Source organism: Agelaius tricolor, unplaced genomic scaffold (assembly GCF_023055355.1).
Source record: "Agelaius tricolor isolate 1412-34295 unplaced genomic scaffold, bAgeTri1.0.p SCAF_8, whole genome shotgun sequence".
NCBI classification, from domain to species: domain Eukaryota; kingdom Metazoa; phylum Chordata; class Aves; order Passeriformes; family Icteridae; genus Agelaius; species Agelaius tricolor.
The window spans coordinates 18,123,090-18,146,892 of NW_027269268.1; the positions used below are offsets into that span (position 1 = coordinate 18,123,090).

General features: G+C 36.6%; 1 protein-coding gene across 2 annotated transcripts in view; it reads left to right on the forward strand.

Annotated features, from left to right (window-relative positions):
- The window catches only part of TBCK (TBC1 domain containing kinase), an 88,470-nt gene that overhangs the window by 41,794 nt on the left and 22,873 nt on the right, over nucleotides 1-23,803 (forward strand). For both annotated transcript variants that reach the window (XM_071431792.1, XM_071431791.1), the window contains 3 exons: nucleotides 3,715-3,751; nucleotides 5,142-5,303; nucleotides 19,061-19,239. In XM_071431792.1, coding sequence (XP_071287893.1) covers nucleotides 3,715-3,751; nucleotides 5,142-5,303; nucleotides 19,061-19,239 — 378 coding nt within the window. The remainder of the gene's footprint in view (nucleotides 1-3,714; nucleotides 3,752-5,141; nucleotides 5,304-19,060; nucleotides 19,240-23,803) is intronic.

The following is a 23,803-nucleotide window of genomic DNA, read 5'->3' on the forward strand; positions in this document are numbered from 1 at the left end:
ATTAGCTGATGTGGTGCCTGGATTAAGTACATTGCTGTGGCTATGTGATTTACATATAAATAGAGGGATAATACATGCAGTGAATCTTACAGTGAATCTTTGCTCACTCTCCCAAAATCTATACTCTTCTCCACCCTGTATAATGCTGTATAACACATTACTTATTTTACTGACTAATTCTGACCCTAAACAGCAGACCATGTTAAAGAAGAAAATGAAGAAAAACAACGTGTACAATGTTGCTAAAAGTGCAGCCATTGCCATAAATTACTCTAAAGCACTTTCAGCTGTGAATTATGGAAGGTAGACACAGTTGGTTTCTATCCACTAACATAGAAGGCAAACTGATTGCAGTTCCTTAAAATCATTGTGCTGAAGAGATACCTTAGTTTGGTTTTGGTGATATGCACGAGGTGTCAGTAATAGGGCTGCATCTTAAAAATCCTGCCCTTGAAGTATTTTCTCTGTTTGTCCTGTTACACAATTACCTGAAAATGAATTGCGGATATTTTTATCTTGTGAAGAAAGTGATCATTCTTCAAATTTTGTTTGTGTAGGTACATATAGGTGGGTAGAATCTTATATTAAAAATTTGATTCAGTTTGCCTTATCTTTGGCACCTTTCTGAAGCCTTTAAATATATGGTTGTCTAGGCACCATATAGGATTGAAACTAAGTGCGTGTGTTTGTATTTCAAATGTGGAGCAGGAAGGTGAAAGATTGGGAGTTTGTAGAATAGACAATTTCCTTTGGAAGGGGCCCACAAGGCTCCTGTAGTCCTCCCTGGCCACCTCAGGGCTGAATTAAAGGGTGCTGTTAAGGGCATTCTCCAAAGGCCTCTTAAACACTGGCAGCCTTGGGGCATCAACCACCTCTCTAGGAAGCTTCCTCCAATGTTTCCACCTTCTTGGTAAAGAAAGGCTTCCTAATGTGCAATCTAAATCTCCCCTGGTGCAGCTTTGAACTATTCCAATATATCCTGTCTCTGGATCCAGGGAGAAGAGCTCAGCATTTCCCCCTCCACCTCTTCCCCTGAAGAAGCTGTAGAAAACAAAAAAATAGGTTGTATTAACAACTGAAAATTAAAGCAAAAAGCAGAAGTTGGAACAGTTGTTAGAACAACTCAGCAAAATAAAATTCTGCTTATTGTTGGACAACATTGTTTCACACGTACATCAAACAGGAAAGAAATGAAACAGGCATTTAATAGGAGAAAAAAAAATGCAAACCTCTTTATCTTTGGATTTGGCACCTCATATAAACTGCAATATATGGTACAGCTAAAGTATATACAGAAAAAAGTTATACTTTTTCTGTATAACTTATTAATGGAGTTTTTCCTCTGACTTTAACAAATACAATGATTTAAAACAAGGAGGTGTTTGTAAGCCTGAAGAAGTTACGAATGCTATTAGTAAGCAAGGAGAGGAAAGGCAGAACATGGGTGGCATTACTCCCTGATGCAAAGCAAAATTAAAATTGTGGCTCCTCTCGAGGTCTGTCTAAAAAACGATGTGTTGGTTTTACAGGCTCTTTTTAAATGTGGCTTATTCTCAGGCTGTTCCAGCAGTTCAGATGGTACTCTTATTACACATTAGGCGTACTTCTCAGCTCGGGAGAGTTAAGTGTCCGGTAAAACCAGAGCCCCCGGAGGTTTCAGGGCTCAGCACTGGAGGGTTGAAATCCCCTTTTCCTGGAGCTCCTTGTGGCGGAGGCGCGGGCGCTGCTGTTGCGGGCGGCGGCCGCTGGAGGGCGCCATTCCCTAGCGCTGTGCGCGGCCCCGCTCCCCAGCGCGTCCCGAGCTCTGTCCGGGCTCAGAGCGGCTCCTCCTTCCCTTTCAGTGCCCGGGCTGTGCCTTCCCCTTCCTTGCTTGCCAATAGCATCGGTAACCTCTTCGGGCGTACCAACACCTCCTTGTCCTAAAGCATTATTATTTTCGTTAAAGTCAGAGGAAAAAACTCCCTTCAGTAAAAGCTCGCCTTACACCTTCTACTTAAATTGTTTGACCTACTTTTCATGTCACTGCTGATAGGTTTGGTAAGGATGGTTTAGAGCAAAGCAGTGATTTTCCTCGTGATCATATATATGAAATGGAGGAAATAATTGCTTTTAAATACCAAGGAAATAATGGTTGAATGGTTTACATAATATGTACCTTCAAGCAAAGAGGAGCCTCAGGACACTAGGCTTGTTTTCTTACTGCATGGGAAGCAAGATATTGCACATAAACAAACAGATAAACAGGTATTAGCTGATACAACCAATGCAGGGGATATTTCAGGGAACGGGATATGTTACTATTCTTAGAATGCCATCTATTTAAAACATGACATAGATATACTCAAGGAAATAGTGTGATTGTATTATAAGATTTAATATGATGATAGGAATTGATTTGGTTTGGATTTTGAATGCTTAAAATCAATTGGTGGATTGGGGGTCAAGCTTCATAAAAGCCTGCTAAATTTTAAAAGTGGTGAACAGGTCCTTGAACTTTCCTTAGTTTAGGGGCAGTATGGCTCAGATCTCAGGCACTCAGATGAAGGCACAGGAATATAATTTAGAGCTGTGCTAAGAAGGTTTTCAGCAAATGTGCAGATCATTTAGTCAGAGTCATAACCCAGTTCAGACTTTATGGAATAAGAAGTAATTTATTAACATAATATCAATTATGTTTTCTGCTCCTCATTTGTTTACTTCCAGGAAAAGCTCAATGAAAGGATTAATTTGCACTTTTTACGAGTTAAAAAGTAATATATTAAGCTTTATGTTTAACTGTAAATCTTCATAGCACATGAGCCATGCAGCTGAGTAAAATTTAACAATGATCGTCTCGCTCTTGCATTCTTAATTTATGGAAACTTTCTGCACAGTTTGATGTCTTAAGAAAATAGATTCTCTTGCCTTTGCCTTGCTAAAGGCTTCACTGAAAAATTAGAAGTTCTTAATGTGTCATAAATGTTTAGCTCTTTCTCTGTATGATGTCTTGAGTATGACAGTGTGCAGGCATTGAAGGTTTCCTGTAGCTGTTGCAGCAGCCCAATCTCGTAGGGGTGTAAGTGCTGAAGCAGGGCACCTTCAGGTGACACTGCCCCAAAACGGTCACAGGGGAACTGCAGGAATGCTTGGGTGTTCCTGAGCATTTACTGAGAATGAAACTGTCCTCAATTGCTTCACTGGCAAGTATGCATTTTAATAAATACCAGCATAGCGGAAAAAGGCAGAGGTGGTTATTTTTTCTTGTGAAAATCATGATTTGAACTTTTAGTTATTTCTATCAAACCGTTTTCTTCCAGTCAAAAAGATATATTAGTCAAAAAGATATATTAAATCAAGTTGGTTTATGCTTTTTCAGGCATCCTTGGCTAATTTTTGCTTATATTATTGAGAATTTCAACAGTTTAGCAGAGCAGGTTTTTGAGTTCTTTAAGACTTTGAAGGTTATATTTTGCAAATCAGCCTATTAAGGGTGGTGATTTTTTATTTTACTGTTTTCAATGCAGTGTTACAAACTAATAATTTGAAAAATTTGGTAATGAAAAAAGTTTCTGACGGGCTAAGAGTTGTGTGATAGATCTGCCACTGCAGTTATTTTCCTTTCTAACTGAATTCTTGCAAAATAGGTGATTTTTGATGTAGTTGGTAATTGTCATAGACAACTTGAGTTCTTAAAACTTTTTTTTGTCTTCTTTTCCCCATCACCACCTTTGGCAGCTTTATGCAATTCCTTGGTTTCTTACAATGTTTACACGTGAGTATGCTTTTTTTCCTCTGATTAAATGTTCTTACGTTCCTTAAGCTTAATTTTTCTCACTTTGTCAGCTAAAGCCTTTCTTAATTGGTATGATAGGTCCAGCATTTAGTTAGGATGTTTATAATTTGCAAGGATGTGTTGTGGAAAACTCAACAGTGGAAAACTCAGCAGTGCCTGTCACTAACTTTCTGCCCTGATTTGGTAATAATTAGTATTTCTCCTGTGGTTTTGAGTTGTTGTTATTGTTAGATTATTATATGTTGTTATTATTGAATGGATTATTTTACACATGCAGTATTTAGGGTGTGTTCAGAGGAAGCTGTTATCTACTGGAAAAAGATGTAATAATAGTTAAAAAGCAAAACCAAACCACACCACCATCCCCTGCCATCACTCAAATAATGTAAGAAAGAGAGTAACTTTGTTTTTGAAGATAATCATATTTTTGTTGCACATTGACACACTGTTATTCTGGTAGAACTAGTTTACTGTATTTGTGCATGTATATTAGGAAAAAAGAAGAGCTTTCTAATTTGGTGGGTTTTAATTAAAGAGAAGAAAGTTAACAAATCAAGTCCAAAAAGCAATTTAAAAACTTCTTTTCTCAAAAATCTGTGATTTTTTTCATGTCATATCCACATTGGCAGATGTTGAATTTAAATTTTCAAAGAAGTGGCAGAATGAAAAGAGCTGATAGATTATTTCTCTGATGAAATATCAGAGAACTTAATGTGAGATTCTTGATTGCATTTTCTAAAGATTTTGACTGTAAAGCACTGGTTCTTGCAGTTGTCCCTGTTTCTCTACCTTTCATGAGAATCTCCACATTTGGGAAACCAAGATGTTTTCCTTAAGCAATCAAGTACAATAAAGTCTTAGAACTATTTCGTTGGAAGATAGCATATTTTAAGACCGCCACCTTCAGCTTTATATATAAAATCTTGCTATTTTTAATAGGCCTTTTTCCTTGTCTTTCTTTTATTCTGCCAATTTTTTCTTTATTCATTTTTGTTTTGTCTAATTGTAAGTAGTCGATCATATTGGTTAACTCATTAATGTCGTCTTATTGTGAAAAACTCATATGTATGCCTTAATATGTAATTGTATTGTGCTAAAAGAAAAATAAATTGCCTAATTCTTGACATACTTGAAATGTGAAAACCCATGTGCTTCCAAGTATTCATTAAGAAAAACTGTTATTTACAGAATAATCAAACTGCATATGAACACAAAAATGATCCTGAACAGGTTGAGTCCTCTTTGCTCCCAAATAAAAAAGAAATCACTCAAGATGGGAGAGGAAAGAAGTACATAGGGAACTCATTAACCCTGTTATTGTGTGTGTATGCTTATAGAGTTTTATTTATTGTGCTTATTGATTATACAGATGTCTTTCCTTTGCACAAAATTTTTCACTTGTGGGATACATTATTGCTTGGAAATTCCTCCTTCCCATTCTGTATTGGAGTTGCCATACTTCAGCAGCTGAGGGATCGTCTTCTGGCTAATGGATTCAATGAGTGCATTCTCCTTTTTTCAGACTTGCCAGGTACAGAAAATACTGTTTCTTCCTTTTTTCTGTCTTCCCCAGTGTGTTTCTAAATATGTGCTTAGGTTTAGGCAAATTCACTGCCAGAGTGTGTGGATCTTAACTGCAATTTATTGTGGTTAGTTGAAGTCTTTTGCTGTCATCAGCAAGAATGCAGTAGGATTGTTATTTCCAGGTGAAGATTGGAGTATTCTGTTGTGAAATTTAGAACTTTTTAAACCCATTCAGAAGCAGCTGTTCGTAGTCATGCCACATACAGACACAATCAGTTTATATGAATTTTTAAATAAATTGAGTACAATTCTGAACAGTCCTTTTCCTCTTTGGTCCTGGTATTAGCCTGTTCCTTTCAAACATAATTAAACTTGTACTGTGGAAGTAATTAATGTAAAAGGATTAGGGAAAGCAATATAGGAAGCCATTGGAATTACTCTGTTAAATATTTCCATTTGAAATTTAAAGCTTGCAGAACAATTTTCAAAACTGTATCAGAGTCTGCATGATCATTGTGCAGATATTCTGATCTTTGCTCAGTAGGAGGTGATTAACCTATCCATACAAACTGGTACCTTACAAAAATACATTGCAGTTAACCATGAAGTTTGGAGCTTCCTTCTGAGCAAGTACCTCGTGAGACAGCAGAATGCATTTGAACTGAGTAAGCCATGTCACCTGAAAGGTGTGTTTTACTTTGTAGTGACACAAGTAGGAAGGCTGGTGCACTCAGAACATGCTTATGTTCTTGCATTAATTCCCTCTCTCCTGCTCAGGATCTTACTAATGTTATACAAGTCTTGGGTAAGAGTTTGGCACTGTTTTAAATGTGTGGCTTTTCTTTAGATAACTCTAACTTTGGGGTAATTCCTGGGCTAATTGAGGATTTAGTGAGCTCTATTTGAACTCCCATGTCTGCAATTCAGTAATTCATTTAAACAGAAGTTCTTATTCAGAAGAACTGACGGAGAGAATGAAGTTTGGAAGAGAATTTAAAAGGTCTTCTTAAGTGTTGCAGTCTCCACAACTGCAGAGTTCACAGAGGTTAGCAGTAGTCTAGGATATGGTACTAAGCAGATGAGGCTGAGTTCACAGTTGCATAAGTCAGAGAGTTATCATAAATGAGGCTCTGTGATTTCTTTAAATACTGTTGTCACAAATTGTCTCTCACTGTAAACCCTTCCAGATGGGTCTGGATTTCAAAATTTGTCTCCTACTTATTAGTTTGAGATGTACTATCCATTTGTTACTGTATTTTTTTAATTTATAAGAAAATTTAATTAGGCCATTCCTTATAGTGTAGACTTTTAATTCTCAATATGTATGTTTAGCCATTTCAAATGTTCATGGTAAATTTAATGGGATATCTACAGATGGCTGAAATATGAGTGCTAAACTAAAAGATTGATTTTCTCCCAGCCCTCTCCTCCCCCATGTGTTAGCTGTATGTCCTAGTTAAGTACAGATCCATTAATATTTAACTTATTTTCTTGCCTAAGGTAATTTCTCCATATTTTTCTTTTTCTTGAAGGGTGCTAAATTATAGATTCCAATTTATCTTAAATCAGCTGATTTACTGACAGTGGAAGTATTTTGTGCTGAGGTCATGTGTAAGAATACATTAGTTCTTGTAATACATATGTGTTCATATAATAAAATTAAATCAGTAAAATCTGTAGTGATATAAGGTGCATGCATTCTGCTGGTTTTAGGTAATGACAACTTTACTGATACTCTGGTAGGAAATACAGGTTTCTGATAAGTTGGGTTTTTTTTTTTTAAATTGGTGGTGTCTGTGATATTTAGGATGTCAACAGTGGCACAATTGAACATTTTGAGATGAATCTAAAGCATTCCATAAAATACTGCTAGTAAAACTACTAAGGAAAAAAGAATAAGGGTAAAAGACAATCCTAGTGTGTCTTAAAAGTTAAATGTTGTTGGTCTAGCTTAATCAGTAACTATTTCAACATATAATTCTCATGGCCTTGTACCTTTTCTTTCTGACCTCTTATTTCTGACTAAAAATTATTGACTCATTATGCATTTTGTCACCTGTGTCTTCCAAATAAGACTTCTGTTATTTTGGTTATGATAAGTTCTGTGCCAAGGCTGAGAATTTTCTGAAAGTAATTTACAAATAACCTTCATCTGAATATATATCACTCCCAGGAAGAGATTATGTAGTTCAAAACATCTGCATTGATTTTAAACTAAAATAAATTGTTGCTCAACAGTCTGAAAGTCCTGTAGTTTGTAAGCTTTGTGTGCACTGGAATGGCTTATTGCAGGCTGCTAGTGAAGGCAACTTCCTTTCCAGACTGATAGAGGTATTTTACTGCAATCTTGAAACTTTGTGGAACACTTTTAAGATTTCTTGTTTATACAAAACAAAAACCCCACCGCCTAATTTCCAGTGCACTGTATATAACACAAATGGAATTATTGTTTTAAAATAATTAAATAAAATAATTAAAATAATTACTAATTAACTAAAATAATTTTGGACATTTAAATAATAGTCATGTGAGGAAAACAAAGGGGCATTGTGTCAGCATTGATTACTTGCTTCTGAAAACCCTTTCCAATACTTGTCTCAAAGCTTTGGCCATATTTTATCTATAAAGCAAATACAATTGGGCAACACTTGCCATTTTTGGAAGCTCTGTTGGAAATTTTACTTTATTTTTATGTTATTCAAACAATATCCTAGCAGATTAGGAAAATTATTTGAAAATTTTGATGAAATAATTGACTAATTAAGAATACTGGAAAATACTTTTGCAACAAAGTTCATTCCTCATGGAGCTGTATGGAGGGGGCATATAAGCAACTGCTAAATAGAATTAAATAGAATTAGGGTGTTTAGGAAATTACTACCCCAAAGTGCTGGGGGTTTTAAATTTAAGTTCTCTGTCATTTATTCTTTCATAATTTTTCCTTGTGTTTAAGGACCTCTGTTAAGTACAAACTTTATTCAAGCAATATAGATTCCAGAGAATATTTAGGAATATTTGAGACAGACAAACAAAACCAACACTGGAATTGTTGCTACTATTTTACCTGTAGATTTGAGACTTAGTAAATTTTGTCTTATTCAGGTGACGCAGAGAGAGCAAAGACATTACACATTACCTTTGTTTTTCCTGTAAGTCTGGAATGTACAGTATGTGTCAGGAAAGTGAAAATGGTGAGGGTGACACTACTATGATGAGATTTCTGAGGTACCAACAGAGACAGGACTCTGCTTTTAGAGGAGTGCTTATTTGTACTAAGCTAGCCTGGATATCCATTAACCTCGTGCATCAGCAGATTTACAACCCAGAAGGCTTTTCATGCCCTGAGGACCAGCTGTGTAAGTCTACTTTAAAACATGCAGTTTTGCTTATAGCTTAGTCTTTAGAATCTTGCAGTAAGTTTGGGTGATAATGTCCATTATTCAACTCAAAAATTATGGTTATTGTAGTTTGACTCGATTACCAAGTTCATTACCCACTGAACAAGTAATACAAAGTCTACAGCTTTGTTAGGGAGCATCCAGACACATATACTGCTCTTTGCAAACATTTGAAGGATCCTTAGAGCAGTCCACTCCCACCTGGAATGGGTGCAGAATAGAGCCTGGCAAACAGATCTTCCTCCAGTGATCATTGCCAATATCAGCACTGACATACACTGATGAAAAGATGGGGACAGATGTTGTCAGACAATAGGGAAATACCAAGCCTAAACATGAGATAAAACATACTCAAACAAACCTTTTAGGTTAGTTCAATAAGCTCATCCTCTGTAATTTTGGAGCAAGAGGAGGGTTCATCCTTCTGATGCTGTGCACCTTAGGAAGGTTTCTTTTTGCTGACTCCAGGATAGTCATTGCTTCCAAAGGAAGAGCCTTGGTCTCAGATGAGAAGTTCATATAGACTGACTGTAGAAAAGCAATCCAGTGCAATGAGGAGCTACAGTGCAATGGTGGAAGTAGAAAATTTTGTGAGACACAGGCATGTAGCTTTAAGATGCAAGATCTGGCTGTCATCAAACCACAGGCACAAATGATTCTCCAGGGAATGGATTTTCTCTAATGTGGGAGAAATTATTATATCCTTTGCCATTCCAGTGATGTGCCAAAATGCTGAATCCCATAATGGTGGAAGCCATATGAATGCTTAGAAGGATTGTATCCAGCTTATAAATGGACTAAAAGTTTAAAAATAGTGAAAATTCTCTACAAAGATTGTATGGAGCAGTTTTGAATGATGCTTTTCTGTTGACAGCAGCAAAATTAGACACATATCAGAAGGCTCTACTTTAGATATGTTTCTGACTCTGAGTAGCTACCATTTTACTTTCTGCTGTTTTCCTTTCTAAAAATCCTTTGTCTGCCCACATCTGTGATCCATATGCTTTTATTGTACTGGAATTTCTGGTGGTTCAGCATTTAGTTAATATAGATCTGATAAGAAGAAAAAAAGACAGTTGGCCACCAAGTCCACCCTGAGTTTGTGGGTGTTTAGTGCCTGTTCCCATTTGTTTCACCACTCCTCCAAGGAAAATGCAACTTCAGAGATTAAAACACCACCTTTGAAGGGATTTACGGAGATACAGTGGTTTTTCATATTCCAGTGAGCAGTAGGAAAAAGAAAGATAATACAATGTTTTGATTATTGTTTGACTTTTTTCATGCACTTTTGAAAATATTTTATTGCTTAGATTAAGTCTCTGAGGAACAGAAGCAGTGACAGCTCTTCTAAAAGGAAACTTTTTTAACTTCAGCTACAAAAGTTTGACATATTGCTCTGTTGTCATTCATGGAATATGGCTCTGGAAAGTATTTTGCTGCACAGCTAGTGAAGCTGACTACTTTTTCAAGTTACAGTACAGCTGAAGAAAAACAGCACTTTGGTCTGTTTCACATGATACACACGATAATGGTGTTGTAACTATGACAAAAATATTGATTGGAAATATCAAAAGACATCAGAATTTAAAAGGAAGTCACTTTTCCTAGTTTTCTTTTCTTGAAATATATAGGTCAGGCTGATATTTATGGAAGCATCTTTTTCTGAGCATAGTACTCATCTTTTCTATATTAGATGGCTTTTTGGAGATGCAGGTGTATTTCATGTTGCAATTCCTCAAGATTATTGGCTTTGGAACAGAAGCAGATAGATTTGTTAGGGCACACCTGCTCACCAAGGCTGTCTGGTAGTGTCAGACTCTGTAAGATTGATGTTGTTTTACCTGAAGCTGTGAATTCTTTAATTATTCACCTTTTCCACTCATTGTGACACAAAGAAAACAGATCTAGATTATAGATTCTACCCTCTTGAGACTAAAGAGGAATGCTGGAGTGGGCAACACACTAAGCAAAAAAATACTGAAACACTTTATTGTTGTCTGTAGTTGTCACTGGCAGAAGAAAATCAAATATATATCCCTTAGCAAAGGACTGTCTGCCACAAGAAATAGTGCTTCATAAAAAGGGTGAAAAGGGAGTTCCTCAGCAGAACTTTCCTAGTTCATGTCTTAAAAACAGTCTGACACACAGCTTATGCCCCTCTTTCTTGAAAGAACCCTCATAGTACTCTCCATAGTGAAAAGGCACTTCAGAAAATAGAATAATCCATCTGTTAGTCATGTAGGATTTTTACACCTTTACACTGAAATAAAATGTAAGTACAAGAAGGTAGACTGTCAAACACACTGAAATTTCTAGGCATGAGCTGACAAAGTTCCAGCTGCTCTTATCTGAGCTTTGTTGCTAGATGTGATGATTTTTTTTTCTTCATTACAAAGGTGTCTTGGGAAAATATTTCCTGTATTTTCCCATTGAAACTACAAGCATAGCAACTGATTCAGGATTAGACTCATGCTTAGAAAGCAATACTGGGTACTAGACTTCTTTTCCTTTTACAATTGCAGAGAATGTTGCTGACAGAGCAAGGTGCCTCATAGGGTATCTCTTTAGAATTTCATTATGCTCAATATGTTTGTTTGCCTGTGCAGGTATAAATGTTCTGCTCAATAATCTTTAGCTCTATAACAGTTAATTGAGGAGAATTTCTAAATGAGCTGCACAAACAATGCAGTGTTAAAAATTCTTGATTGAAATGTACATTATCACTACATTTCTATATGATTGTAGATATATTTGGGGAGTGTCTTGCATTGTACCAGAGATACACATTACTTAAATACAGATTGGAATGGCAGTGTAGGCTGAGAGCTAGAAAAATATTTCTGTCAAAATAAGGACTTTGAAATGAGGTTAAGTGAACTCTCAGTGCTCTTATACTTTGGGATAGCTGTCAATTCCCATTGATCTACTTTCACATAATATTTCACTTAAACTCTTGCCTTTATAAAGCTGCATGAGGAAGTTGATTCTCTCTGTCCAAATTTATTCTAAGAGTATCCTGGAATTTAGTAGAAATCAACAGGAAGACCAAAACTAAACATGGAGAACTAGAGCAGGGTTTGTACCTAAAGGTAAGACTTTGTTAATACTGCAACTTTGGAATAAATTTCAGGACTGCATTGTTAATATTGAAGGGCAAAACTTGTTCAGGAAGGGCAAGTATCCCAGCTGAGAAGAACTTACATTGTATGTGAACAATGTTGCCTGTATTCTGAAAATGCTGATAGATATCTGAGCAACCAGCAGGGGTGTGTCAGGTGGCAACTCTGTCACTTCAAAAATTTAAATGAAGATAAGCATCTGTGGGAGATAGGGGGGATAGGCTGGACACATTGTATTTGGCTTTAGAGCAAGACAGTCTCCTGCTAGTTCTTCACTCTTCATGCTAAAAAAAAGCATAGCACCATTCTAAGGAAACAAATCATGTAAGCAGTCATGTAAGCTGATAAACCACAAACTTGTCTGCTGGGAATGCAATCCTGAAATGACAAACTTTTATGTCTTGGATGTACTTTAATGCTTTCATGTGTAAATTCAAATGAGGATGTTAACTTAGCTCTTTCACACAATAAAGGAACTTTTCCTGTGGCTTATGAGTAGGTTAATTATGCTGCAAGCTTTAAATAACTTAGAAAATGTATGCTGACAAGGTTGGGCTGCTGTTAGTTGCTTAAAGCTATTAATTTTGCTTTGTGAAGCACTAACAGACTTGACTAGTAGTAAACACTGGAAGTTTTGGATCTCAGTAAGTTATCTTCTGCAGTGCCAAATGGCTAGAGCATTTTTTTTGGAAATGAAAGCAGTTTTAAGTATGGGTACGTAAGCAAGATGGTTATCCTTCCTGTTTACAGTTGCTGTATTTGTGGGAAATAACATTTCAATCCTGAATAAGATGTTGCTTGCTCCAGCAGTTTGAGAGTGTTCCATGGTTCAGGATACTCATTAGGCAGATCTAAATACTCTATTTGTATTTATCTTTACCCAGAGTTTTTCCATCATTGGTATGGGAATGAACAGGTCAAATTAGAGGCTTTCATCCTTTTCTCATGGCAACAGGTACTCCTTTTCAGGATTATCTGAATTTCCATCTTATTTTAAAAGCAGAAAATCTGAGTTACTTCATATTATTTCCTCATAAATATCCTGAAGGCTAACAGGAGAGCTAATGCAAAGATCTTCTACTTATGGCTCTTGAGAAAATCATCAGCTTTATAAGCATTTGGCCTGGTCAGAGTTTCTGACTGTAGAGTTTTTACAGGTTTATACCTGTTACACCTGGGAAATAACTGAAGTAGCTCATAGTTACCACCCAGATGGAAACCTGTAACAGGATGATCTCTATTTTTGCTTGCTGAGTTTCAGTATTTTGCATATTATTTCTGTGAAGTGTAGATTTAGGATAAAGAAGGTGAGTTTCACAAACTGACTTAACAGATATTTAGCAGATATTATAACAAAAAGAACATAGAAAAGCTGAAAAAGAGTTACTCCTTCAAAAATTGACTGTTGTCAGATGTTGTGTTGGTGGTGCCTCAAGTTTTTCCTCTGAGCTGATCCCTGCAGTTTTATAAACCTGTCCTTTCATGCATCTTCTGGTTATTATCTACCTATGAATTAGTGTTCATTTTTCTGCTGAGCTGCTTTATTTCCCCCTGTGTATTTCTCAAGTTTTGCATAGCAGTGTCCCTCTGACTATTTCCATTATATATTGGGAATTCCTGTGCTTCTGTCATTGGCTAGTGTCCTACCCTGTGATAGGACTTCTCCAGATGTCTTTAACATTTTGTTAGTTTGCAGAAATAGCTGCTGCTCAACAGCACTGGCACACCTCATAACAAAGTTTAAAAAGTGCTTTCTTGTCAGAGCTTAGCTCCAGTCTTAATGTAATCTATTTCTGTCTTTCTCAATAAGACATAGCATGTGGCATTTGGTGATTGGCTTACAGTAAAGCTTTACTCTTTGTACAGTCACTTGGCATTCTGTGTCTCCCCTGCTCATGTCAGTCCTGGCCCCATCACGTTTCCATACTGGAAGGCATTCTTTAGCAAACCTTTCCAGTGAACTGCTGAATCAGAGGAATTTTTACAATCACAAGTAAGAAAAGAATCCAAGTTTGCCCTTTATTCACCCTCCTAATTTCTAGGGAATAATTCATAGTGTTTACTGCTGCTTCTCTCTACTGCTGTCCACAAAAAAAAAAAAAAGAAGTCACACAACTATCCTGCAATGTATGAAATAAATAATGTAAAATAATAGTTCTGCATTGACCTTTTCATTTATAATAACCTTCTTACAGTAATAGATACAGAGATGTTGAATAGAAATGTCACTTCTCTTCCTAGATTTGTCCTTTTAAATATGCACACTCTTCTGTATGTCATCAGGAAAAAAAGAGTTTATGGCCTTTCACCTCTATTTCTTCTAAGAGCAGGAATCAGGAGGTTGAACTGCCTGACCTATTCAGTACCAGAGCATTCATAGCACAGAGATTTTCTGGCCTATTTATGTGGCTATGTGGTGAAAGCTAATGCTGCCTGGCAGGGCAGTAATAAAGTATTTGTGATGGAGATGTCAAACCACACTCATAATTCTGGTCTATTCCCAAAATGCAGAAGCAGTTTATTTTGGCTGAGTTTCTTAACTGGTATCCTGTTACCCAAGGAAAAGGTTCTGGAATTGATTAACTGCACACAAAGACTTGGTCTGTGTAGATTTTCATTGGGAAAGAACCATTCATCTTACGTTTTTCTCCATTACTTGCCTTCACTTGCTGTGAACAACACATGCACACCCGGTTTTGCTGTAAAAATAAAACATTGTATGTGCTTTTGTCACAGGTGTATTGCATTTAAACTGATGCTTTTTTCAACATCTGTTTCAAGTGCAATCTACTTCTCTCCTGTATCTATAATAATAAACTTACATAGCTTAAAAAGCAGCTATGTAAGGCTGAGCCCTCCTTTTCAGTTGAGGCTGTGCATAGAGGCAGGCAGAAGCTCAGTAAGAAGTTACAGTTTAGCATGAAAATAGAAAAATTAAAAACATCTTAGAATAAACAGTAAGTTTAGTTCAGAAAAGGAGCAAAACATTTCATAGGCTTAATGTTAGGATGGAGCCATGGCAAAACCAAGATGCTGCTGTTGGATCACTTTTCTTTCCCTTCTCTACTCCTGCCTTTATCTATTGCTGTATTATTTGCATATTTAGAAATGTCAGAGACAGCCTTTTGATGCTGAGCAATTAGCTGCTGCCATAGAATTGTTTCCTGTAAGGCTTGGCTGCTGCTTGACTGTGAAATACTTGAGCTTATTTGAGCCAGAACTCCTAAATATCATGTTTGAAAATTAAATTATGACTTTGGTTCCTAAGATACTTGGGTTCCAGCTTTGACTTTTTGAAATACAGGTGCTCTGCATTTTTTTCAAAATGCATTTGAAGATGTACTAAGTTTCGAAATTATAACATATTTTTATAGTACTTTTATGATGTTTTAAGTCAGGCTTAAATTTTTTCCACACTTCATATTTAATGACACCATGTTATTCAGCACATTTTCATTACAGATTTTCTAATGAAATAATTTGTCTTAATAAAAAGAGAAGGCACATCGTTTTTAAACTACAAAATAGCCCAGTGCTGGGATCTTGGAGAGCACTGAGATATTCCATATACATCTCCATGAGTGAGCATGCCCTCTTCATCCTTTCTAAATGTTACTTTCATTTGTTGCTCACACTTGGAGATTTATGCAGAGCCTGCTCTCAGAAGAGTGTCCTTCTAAGTTGTTTGCAAGTGTCAAGTACCCTGGCACTCTGCTGAGGTGGTCCCTGTTCATTTGTTCATAGTCCTGTTCAAGAATCTAGGCTCTGACTTGGTATACTTATGCTTCTGACATACCAATGGTATGTTTGTAATAATGTGGAAGCTCTAATGTTTTCTGGCTTGTAATGCAGTGACTTGGGAGCAGGAAGAGTACAGGCAGGATTAATGCTGTGTGAATGCAAAGTCTTGGGGAGATAACAAAAAATGGACATTTCACCAGAGACTGACTCATTTGTCATATCTTTGAAAGGGCATGGGAAGAAATTGGGATTGAAGTAGCTCAGCAGACCCTTACTTATTAGCCAAAAAGAGGAGAAAAGATCTTATCCAGCAAGGGTGCACCAGATTGAATTGCATTTTAGTTACTGACAGGAAGTGATTTTTCTTAAACTGAAATTGCAAACAAATGATGAAGAAGGGCTTGAAGGTTACTCAAGTGTGAAGCCTGTTCATGCAACATGACTAATAAATATTCTGTAAATATTTATACCAGTTTAATGTAGTCTTAATCTCCAATATCCTGAAAGTAATTGTTTTTTTCAAAAGAATGTGAGTAAATTCTTTGAGTGAATTCTTTCACCACCCATAATCTTGTCTCCCTTATGGGTGCTAGATGTTGACTGTTCCCATGAATGTGCCTATGATTTGCACATTGTTGGGGGACATTTTTATTGTGGTTGTGGGGCCTTTTTATTCTTACTTGTGAAAACCAGAATTGCCTTGTTGTAGTTTTTATTTTGCATTACTGAGAAGCAGATGAATTAATTGACAGCCTGTGAATTTGTTTTAGGCTTTTAACTGACAGCCTGTGAATTTGTTTTAGGCTTTAGATGGCTTCCCCCACAAACCATTGAAAATTCCCTCTTGTTCTGTGGAGTTTCATTTTCAGCCATGCCCACTGTCCTCCTGAAATGCTGCTTAGAAGAAATAAGAAACCAAGCATCCCAAAATCACAGAACAACAGACTCCTACATTTTTTACTTACACCCTGATGTGTGGGAACTGGTTATGTTTTTTACAAACATGCACACAGTTGGAAGGGATCACAAGGATCATTGAATCCATCTCCTGGCCCTGCACAGGATACCCCAAAAGTCACACCATGTGCCTGAGAGCGTTGTCCAAAAGCTTCTTGAACTCTATCAACTTTGGTGCTGTGACCACTCCCCTGGGAAGCCTGTTCCAGTGGCCAAGCCTTTTTACCAGTTCTCTGAAATGGATTGCCTTTGAAATTACAGAGCTTGTTTCTAGGAAAAATATTTTGACCTGTTTCAGTGTTTAACACTGTCAGTCCTAATTTCTCCTTTGAGCTTTTTTTATAGCTTTTCTGCAAGCAGTGTTCCTATTCCATCCCCCATTTCTGTTTTCAATTTCAGATATATGTTGGCTATTATACCCTGTCACTGCCAAATAATTCTCATGCTATTAATTATTGTTGTTCCAATTTTTTTTACTAGCTAAATTCTGCATTCATATCATTTATTACAGAAGTACTACTAATATTTCCTTAGCTAAGAATCTCAGGAAATGGGTCTTATAACTCAATTCCAGCATCTCTTTAAAAAACAAAAAAAAAAAAACCAAACAAAACCAAAAGAAAAAAAGAAACCACAGCCCCACTATAAATGTACTACAGTCTTGAACTGAAATTCTCAACTTTTTTTTAAATAAAATGAGTTTTCAGAAATGTGGAAAAAAGTGCAACTGTAATGATGGTGCTTTGGGGTGTTTTCTGAGCTTGAGAAAGAATAACCAGTGGAAGGCATCTCCTCTCTTTACCTGAATTAAGAGATTGTGTGAAATTCTCCAGTTGTGTGTATTTTCCTTGGGAATGATGCTGAATAACAGCCTTCTGTTATAGTATAATTGAAATGAGAAATCGTTAGCCACTGTTGAGACATCATGTAGTCCATTTATCTGTGACACGTATTATCCCAAGCAGCTAGGGAACCTGATATTGTCAAGGAAAATTGTGATTTATTTTCACACATCCACAAAGAGGTTTTTAGAGGTAGAATTAAAATTGGGTAAGCCACAGGTCTTCTCTCAGACTTTTCAGAATTTTAGAAGCAAGTTAGCGCATAAGCATCCTGTCATCAATGGAATTAAAGCATCTGCTGCAGATTGTATCCTACCTGAACACAGAAAGCTTTTTGAATGGGAGAGTAATAGATCACATCTTCCAGATTTTAAACAGTCAATAATCTCATCCAACTAGATTATTCTGCCCCAAGCTTCAAGTTCAGTTTCTTCTGCTCACCACCCTGCTAATGACTGAGATTTCTGGAATAGCTCCCAGATTGATGGCAAGGCATCAAATCTGCTGATGGCAATGAGTGATTGATGGCAGTGCATCAAATCTGTTTGAGATATACAGATAAAGCCTGGCTACAATGCCTCTGTTTTCTCCATAGAAGCTGATGCTTTAATCTAAATTTTGACTGTTGTAATGAATCATACAAGATCTTGGTACAGACACAAAAAGTGCTGATATTCCTGCTGTTTGTCTGTCGCACTACACCAGTTTTGTCATGAAATGCAAGCTAGCATCATTTTTGCTCTTCATGAGACTCCATACAGGAGGTGCAAAACTAGTCCTTTTATAGTGGTAAAAGAGTAAATGGCTTTTATGTTACATCTTGTTAGACGATATATACAGGCAGGATGCTTAGTGTTGCAAAAAATGTATTTCCAACAGGTTTGCTTTTTTTCCTTTTACATACCTGTTTCAGTGTAGCTTCCTGCTTTTTAATTGACCACATCTTATTTTAGGATGCTTCTCATTTGACAGGTGTCTGCTTTCCTTTCAAGTTGTGTAATATATTGTCACAATGGCACTTCATTCTTTCAGCTAGGACGTTTCACTAGGAATGTCTGGTTGGGTTTGGGACTGTATTGTTAGTTTGTTTAAAAAAATTCTCTAAAATCTCTAAACCAATCTATTATGCTTTCAATCAAGCACAAATTAATGCTGAAAACCCCTGCTTTTCAGCAAACAGATAACATGTAACTTTGTCAAAATGGCAGGCCATGCAAAATTCAGTAGATGAAAGCTTTCAATCTGGCTGTTAGTAGGATTTAACTGACAAATAAGACACTTTGTTGATCCAAAAAAATCCTGATGTCTGTACACTGTGTGAAATCTACTTTTGATGAACTGCACAAATTTACATTGAATAGTCAATAGTTTGACTTGTAAAGACTTAAAAATGCCTTACAACAACTAGGTGTTAATTATTGTTCTGACTTTGCATTGGTTAAAGTTCTGATACACTTCCCTTAAACAGATCAAATTACTTCTTAAAATGTCTTTACTAGTTTTTAATAAAAAAACTTGGAGTGTTTTTATTTTTGAATGGGAAAATGCTTTTGAAATCTACATTTCCTTTGAGCGAGACAGAGAGAGAGAGAGACAGACCAAGATATAGATGGGTGTATGTATATTTAGCAATGTCATAGCTGGGTTACTTAGCTTTACTGATGTTTTGCTCTTGAATTTCTTGCTTTTCCTTGCAATGCCTTGCAGAGATTGACATTGAGCGTTGCGTTCGCGAGTCGATCAACCTGTTCCGCTGGACTCCCAAGAGCGCCACGTTCAGGCAGTTCGCGCAGCCCACGCGCCCGCCCGCCGACGGCAGCGGCACCAGGAGCTCTGCCCTGGCCTGCCTCTCTGCAGACTACCAGGAGGCTCCTCGCAGTGACCTCGTAAGCAGCCTGGCAATGGGAGCGGGGAGCGTTGTTCGCATCATTCAGATTGCCTGTTTCTCCTGCCCAACCAACTCCTGCTCCTTCAGTTCTCTTACAGCAACCCACCGCTGTCCACAGCTTGCCTGCAGAGCTACAAGCAGGCTTTATCATAGGAGAAAAGCAGTAAAAAGAGCAGTGTGCCAGTGAGATTAGGTAACTGGAAGGTGATGCAGGCAGCTCTGGCTGCTTTTTCCATCTTGGCAGGTCAGGTAAAGGATATGCCATGAGTTACTCTGAGAGTTTAGTTGGTGAGTTATGCCTGGTTTTATCTTGACAAAGAGTAACTAGTAGCTAAGAGAATATCTGCTTTAAATAGATACCCAGTTTAGCAAAATGATTTTTCTCCTCTCTCTCCAGTAGAATTTAATGGCTGTTTCTCTTGGCAGTTGCATTACATGAATACTGGTGGTTTGAAATTATTCCTTTCCTTCCTCTTAACAATATAAATCTACCTAGCCTCTTAAAAATTAATTTTTTATTTTTCTGGGGTTTTTCTCCTTCCACATTCTCCAACAATCATTTTATTCATGAGCATTCCAATAATCTGGGAAATATATATATACCTGCTATGTCTATTTGGTGACTTGGATTAGGTTTTAGTCTTCCCATTTGTTTTTCCTAACTACTGGAAACTAAAAAGTGTTGTTGTCATTCAAGTGAATCTTTACTTTTTAGTCCTTAAACTGGAGCTTGATATTCAGTCATTTTTTTAGTTTTTACTTTAGTTTTTATTTTATTTCTGTTGTAATTTCTGGAAGCCTTAGCTAAAAATCCAGGACTGCAAGTGCAGACATGCAAATGAAGAACAAAAGGAAACTTGAAAGATCTTACAGGATTTAAGAAACAATAGATGGATCTAGAAAGGCAATGGGAAATAAAAATGAAATTCCAGGGGAATACTTGTTGTTGTCATCCAGGAATTGTAGCCAGCACAACTGCTGCTGTGCTGCTCTGGAGATATGTAGAGAGGCTTTCTGAAGGAGCCAAGGGCTGCACTTTCAGAGAGTAATTCAGATAGAACTTCCTAAGGTCATCTGGTACAAATTCCTGCAGAAAATGTGTCCAACACTGAATTCAGGTGGGGTTGCCCAGGGCTTTGATCTGTCAGGTCAAGGAAACTTCCAAGCAAAGTATTCAGTCTCTCTTGGCAGTCTGATCAGATGTCTGACAGTGCTACTAGTGAAAATGACTTTGTGTATGTGCTAGTTTTTCTGAATGTTATGGCAAAAGAGTAAAAAAACAAGTCTTCTGATTTCTAAGTATTTTCTTGTGCCTTTATGTATAAAAGCAAGAGTCAAAGCATTTGGATATAGCAAAGAGGGAGATGGGAGAAAGCAGCCCTGGTCTACTGAAATGAGTAGTAAAAAGATTTGTATTTGTAACAGAGAGAAAAATCCTTATTTCAAATTGAGCAAGTTTCTTTCAGCATTCTCCCATTTTCTGAGAAATGTTTTGGGTGTTTTTTCCTGATAGGGTTTTTGTTTTCATACCAGAAATTGTATTTGTTTATAAAGCCAGTAATTAGGATCATCCATCCCACAAGTTCCAAGAAATTAAGCAAATGTTTTTGGTATGTTAAAGAGTAGATAAATAAATACTAGAACTTCATTTGACTTCTCTTTAATTTCTAGTTCTGTCTGTCTAACACCAAAGACTTCTTCATTTACTGCAGTGCAGCTGAAGGTTTAACATCTTTTGAAGCACAAGTACATTGGATCTTTTGGTTACTGCTGTATTTTGGTTTTTTAGGTCATCATATGAAAGAGAGCTGTACAGATTCAGAGATCTGTAACGAAATATGTAAGCAAAGAGGAAAGTAATCTCTTGGACACAAGAAAGACTATTCATATGTTAGATTATAGTCTGTAAATGTATTGTTTGCTCTCAGGTGCTGTACTTTTGTGTGTCTGATTTTGAGACAGATAGATACAAGTCAAGAATGTTATGATTCAGTCAGGGGCCATAAATCAGACTTGGAAAGTCTTGTGTGACATGAGTCCATAATGAGCTACCTCTCACTTGTGACTGTACTTTTGGATGTCTTCATAAAATGACACTTCTCGGGGATTAGAGCAATATTGATAAAAACTAAATTGAAATTATTGATGAAATACACTATTTACACACAAAGGTGGTGTGGTTTGTTTTTGTTAGGGTTTTTTTTCAACCTTAATCCTGGAATTCTCTCTTTCTTCAAACATGTTCTCTACTGGTGTTTGCTGCCACGGGGAAACTTTTTATCTACTTGAAAGGGTGAAATCTGAGTTCAGTCTTTAGTACACACAGCATCCTTTAATGGATTTTCTAAAACACCATTGTATCCTTGCTCTGCAGTTTAACTCTTAAAAAAAAAAACTTTTCTGCTTACTTAACTATTTAGTTGGTGATTCTTTGGACAAGGACTTTACACTACATTTCTATCTCCAGTTTTAGATTTGTGGCTCACCTCTGTATTTGAAAGTGGGTAGGGTAGAAAACAATTCTTTGTGAAGAAAGTTGTGGGTTTGCTTCTGAAGGTAGTTTATGACTTCTTGAAACATTAAATGTTTAGTGTTTTTAATTATAAACACCAGCTGTCTCTTACCTCTCTATTTGTATTTTTTTTCTATGCTGCTTCAGTTTGTTTCTTAAGTGCTTTTTAGTGGCAACTCAAATATTTGTGTGTATTTGCATGTTACTGTGCTTTGGTTAATAATAACAGGAGAAGTATTTCCCCTCTGGGTGTGCATTTTTCTCCCTAAATCAGCAGTCAGTAAAACAAAACTGCTTTTTATCACTAGCATTACTTAGTTTTTATTTTAGTGACATCTATTTGCAAGTTTGTAAATAGGCTTGGGTGCTCTCTTTTTTCCTCCTGGACTTGTGTGTTGCTTAATCTTTTACTCTTTCAGCCAGTAAGCATATTTCTACTGAGATAAAATCTCAAGGAGGAAATAGTTTCAGAGAGAATGAATGTGCATCTTAAGTGGGGTTGCATTGTTTATTTTGAGAAAGATAAAACGTCAAAAATAACAACAGAAAAACCCTTTAAATTCTGAATTTACATTAAATACTGAATTTACATTACAATCTACTCAATGTTGTATCTGTAACTTTTCTTTACCAGTACATGGTTGATGTTTTTTTCTTCTTACTCTTCCTGAAACTTACTTTTGTACCCTGGAAACTCCTGAAGTATTTTTCCTGAATGAGCAAGGGGTCACAGAGAGAAACAACACTGTAATATAAAAACTTTCTGCAGTATCTGTATCTCCATTATTATAGATATGGTAGACATACACTCTGTCCAACTACTTCAATAATTCTAAATAAAAAGGGGAAAATGTTGCAGCTTCTCTATCAGTATCTGCTCACCTGTGGCAGGTGAACTCACAGAAATGCAGAGACTGATAAAATTACAGCTTTGCTTTCTTCTTCTACTCCTGATTCTCTTTGCAAAGATGGGAGTTCCTCAGAGATGTTGAGGAATGAAAGCATTGAAGTGGAGAAAAGTCTACCAGATGATTATTGATCTTTGCAGTGATTTAAATGCCAACAGTTTCGGTTTTTTTGGTTTTTTGTAGTAGAAATACCTAAGCAGCAACATGACTTAATGGCTTGATCAAACAACACAAATATGAAAAATATGTTTTTATCATAAAGAGTATGAGCATATTTTCCAGAGGATAACTTTTCTTTGCCAGAGGATATCCTTTCCAGAGGATAACTTTTCTTATTTTCTTAAGGATAGCTTGTGTGATAGACTTTCAACAGATGGAAATTTAGGCCTATTTGTCATACAACAGCACTCAATTGCTTCTGAGTTCCTGTCTGCACCTAGGAAGTATTTGTCCATAAAAAATATATTGGCTAGGTTTATATTAAGTCATTAAATAACTGGTGTGTAAATCCATTTATTCTTCAGAAAGAAGCATGGTCAGTAGTGGATACCAACACTTCTGTTTCAGTGTACAAGCTAAGAAATGTCTCTGTGATGCTCATGCTGTTTATAATGGCTGTTACTTACATTCTGCCTAAAGGGTCTTCTGATTGCCTTGACCCATTTCAGGTTTCTTTTGTCTTCTGTTTTTGTGTGGATCTTGGTTTTGTTTTCCATTGTTCTTAGACTTAACAGAAAGCTTACTCATATTTGTCTTTAGTTCAAATTGTGTGAAGCATTAACTGATCAGGATCTCAGTTAATGCTTCTAATTTATTTCACATTTGCCTTTGATGCTTCTGTTCTTCTGGTTGTTGCTGCCAACAGCTTGAGTGAGAAGCTGGGGTTATTTGTCATTTTTTAGAAGAGTTGGTTAAAATGCACTTTCATGTCACTTTCTTGTGAGTGAATAAACAAATCACTGTTTAATTAGGTATAAGCCCATCACATTCTGGCAAATACTTTAGCAATTGTTGCAAACTTCAAAATGTCCTCTGTTTATTGGTTAGCTTTTCAAGGTTTTTTTGATACTCATAAGCCAGGCAAGCAGCTACCAGGAAGTGGGGAGTGTGCTAGGGAAACCTCTGCTTCCAGAACTTCAGTT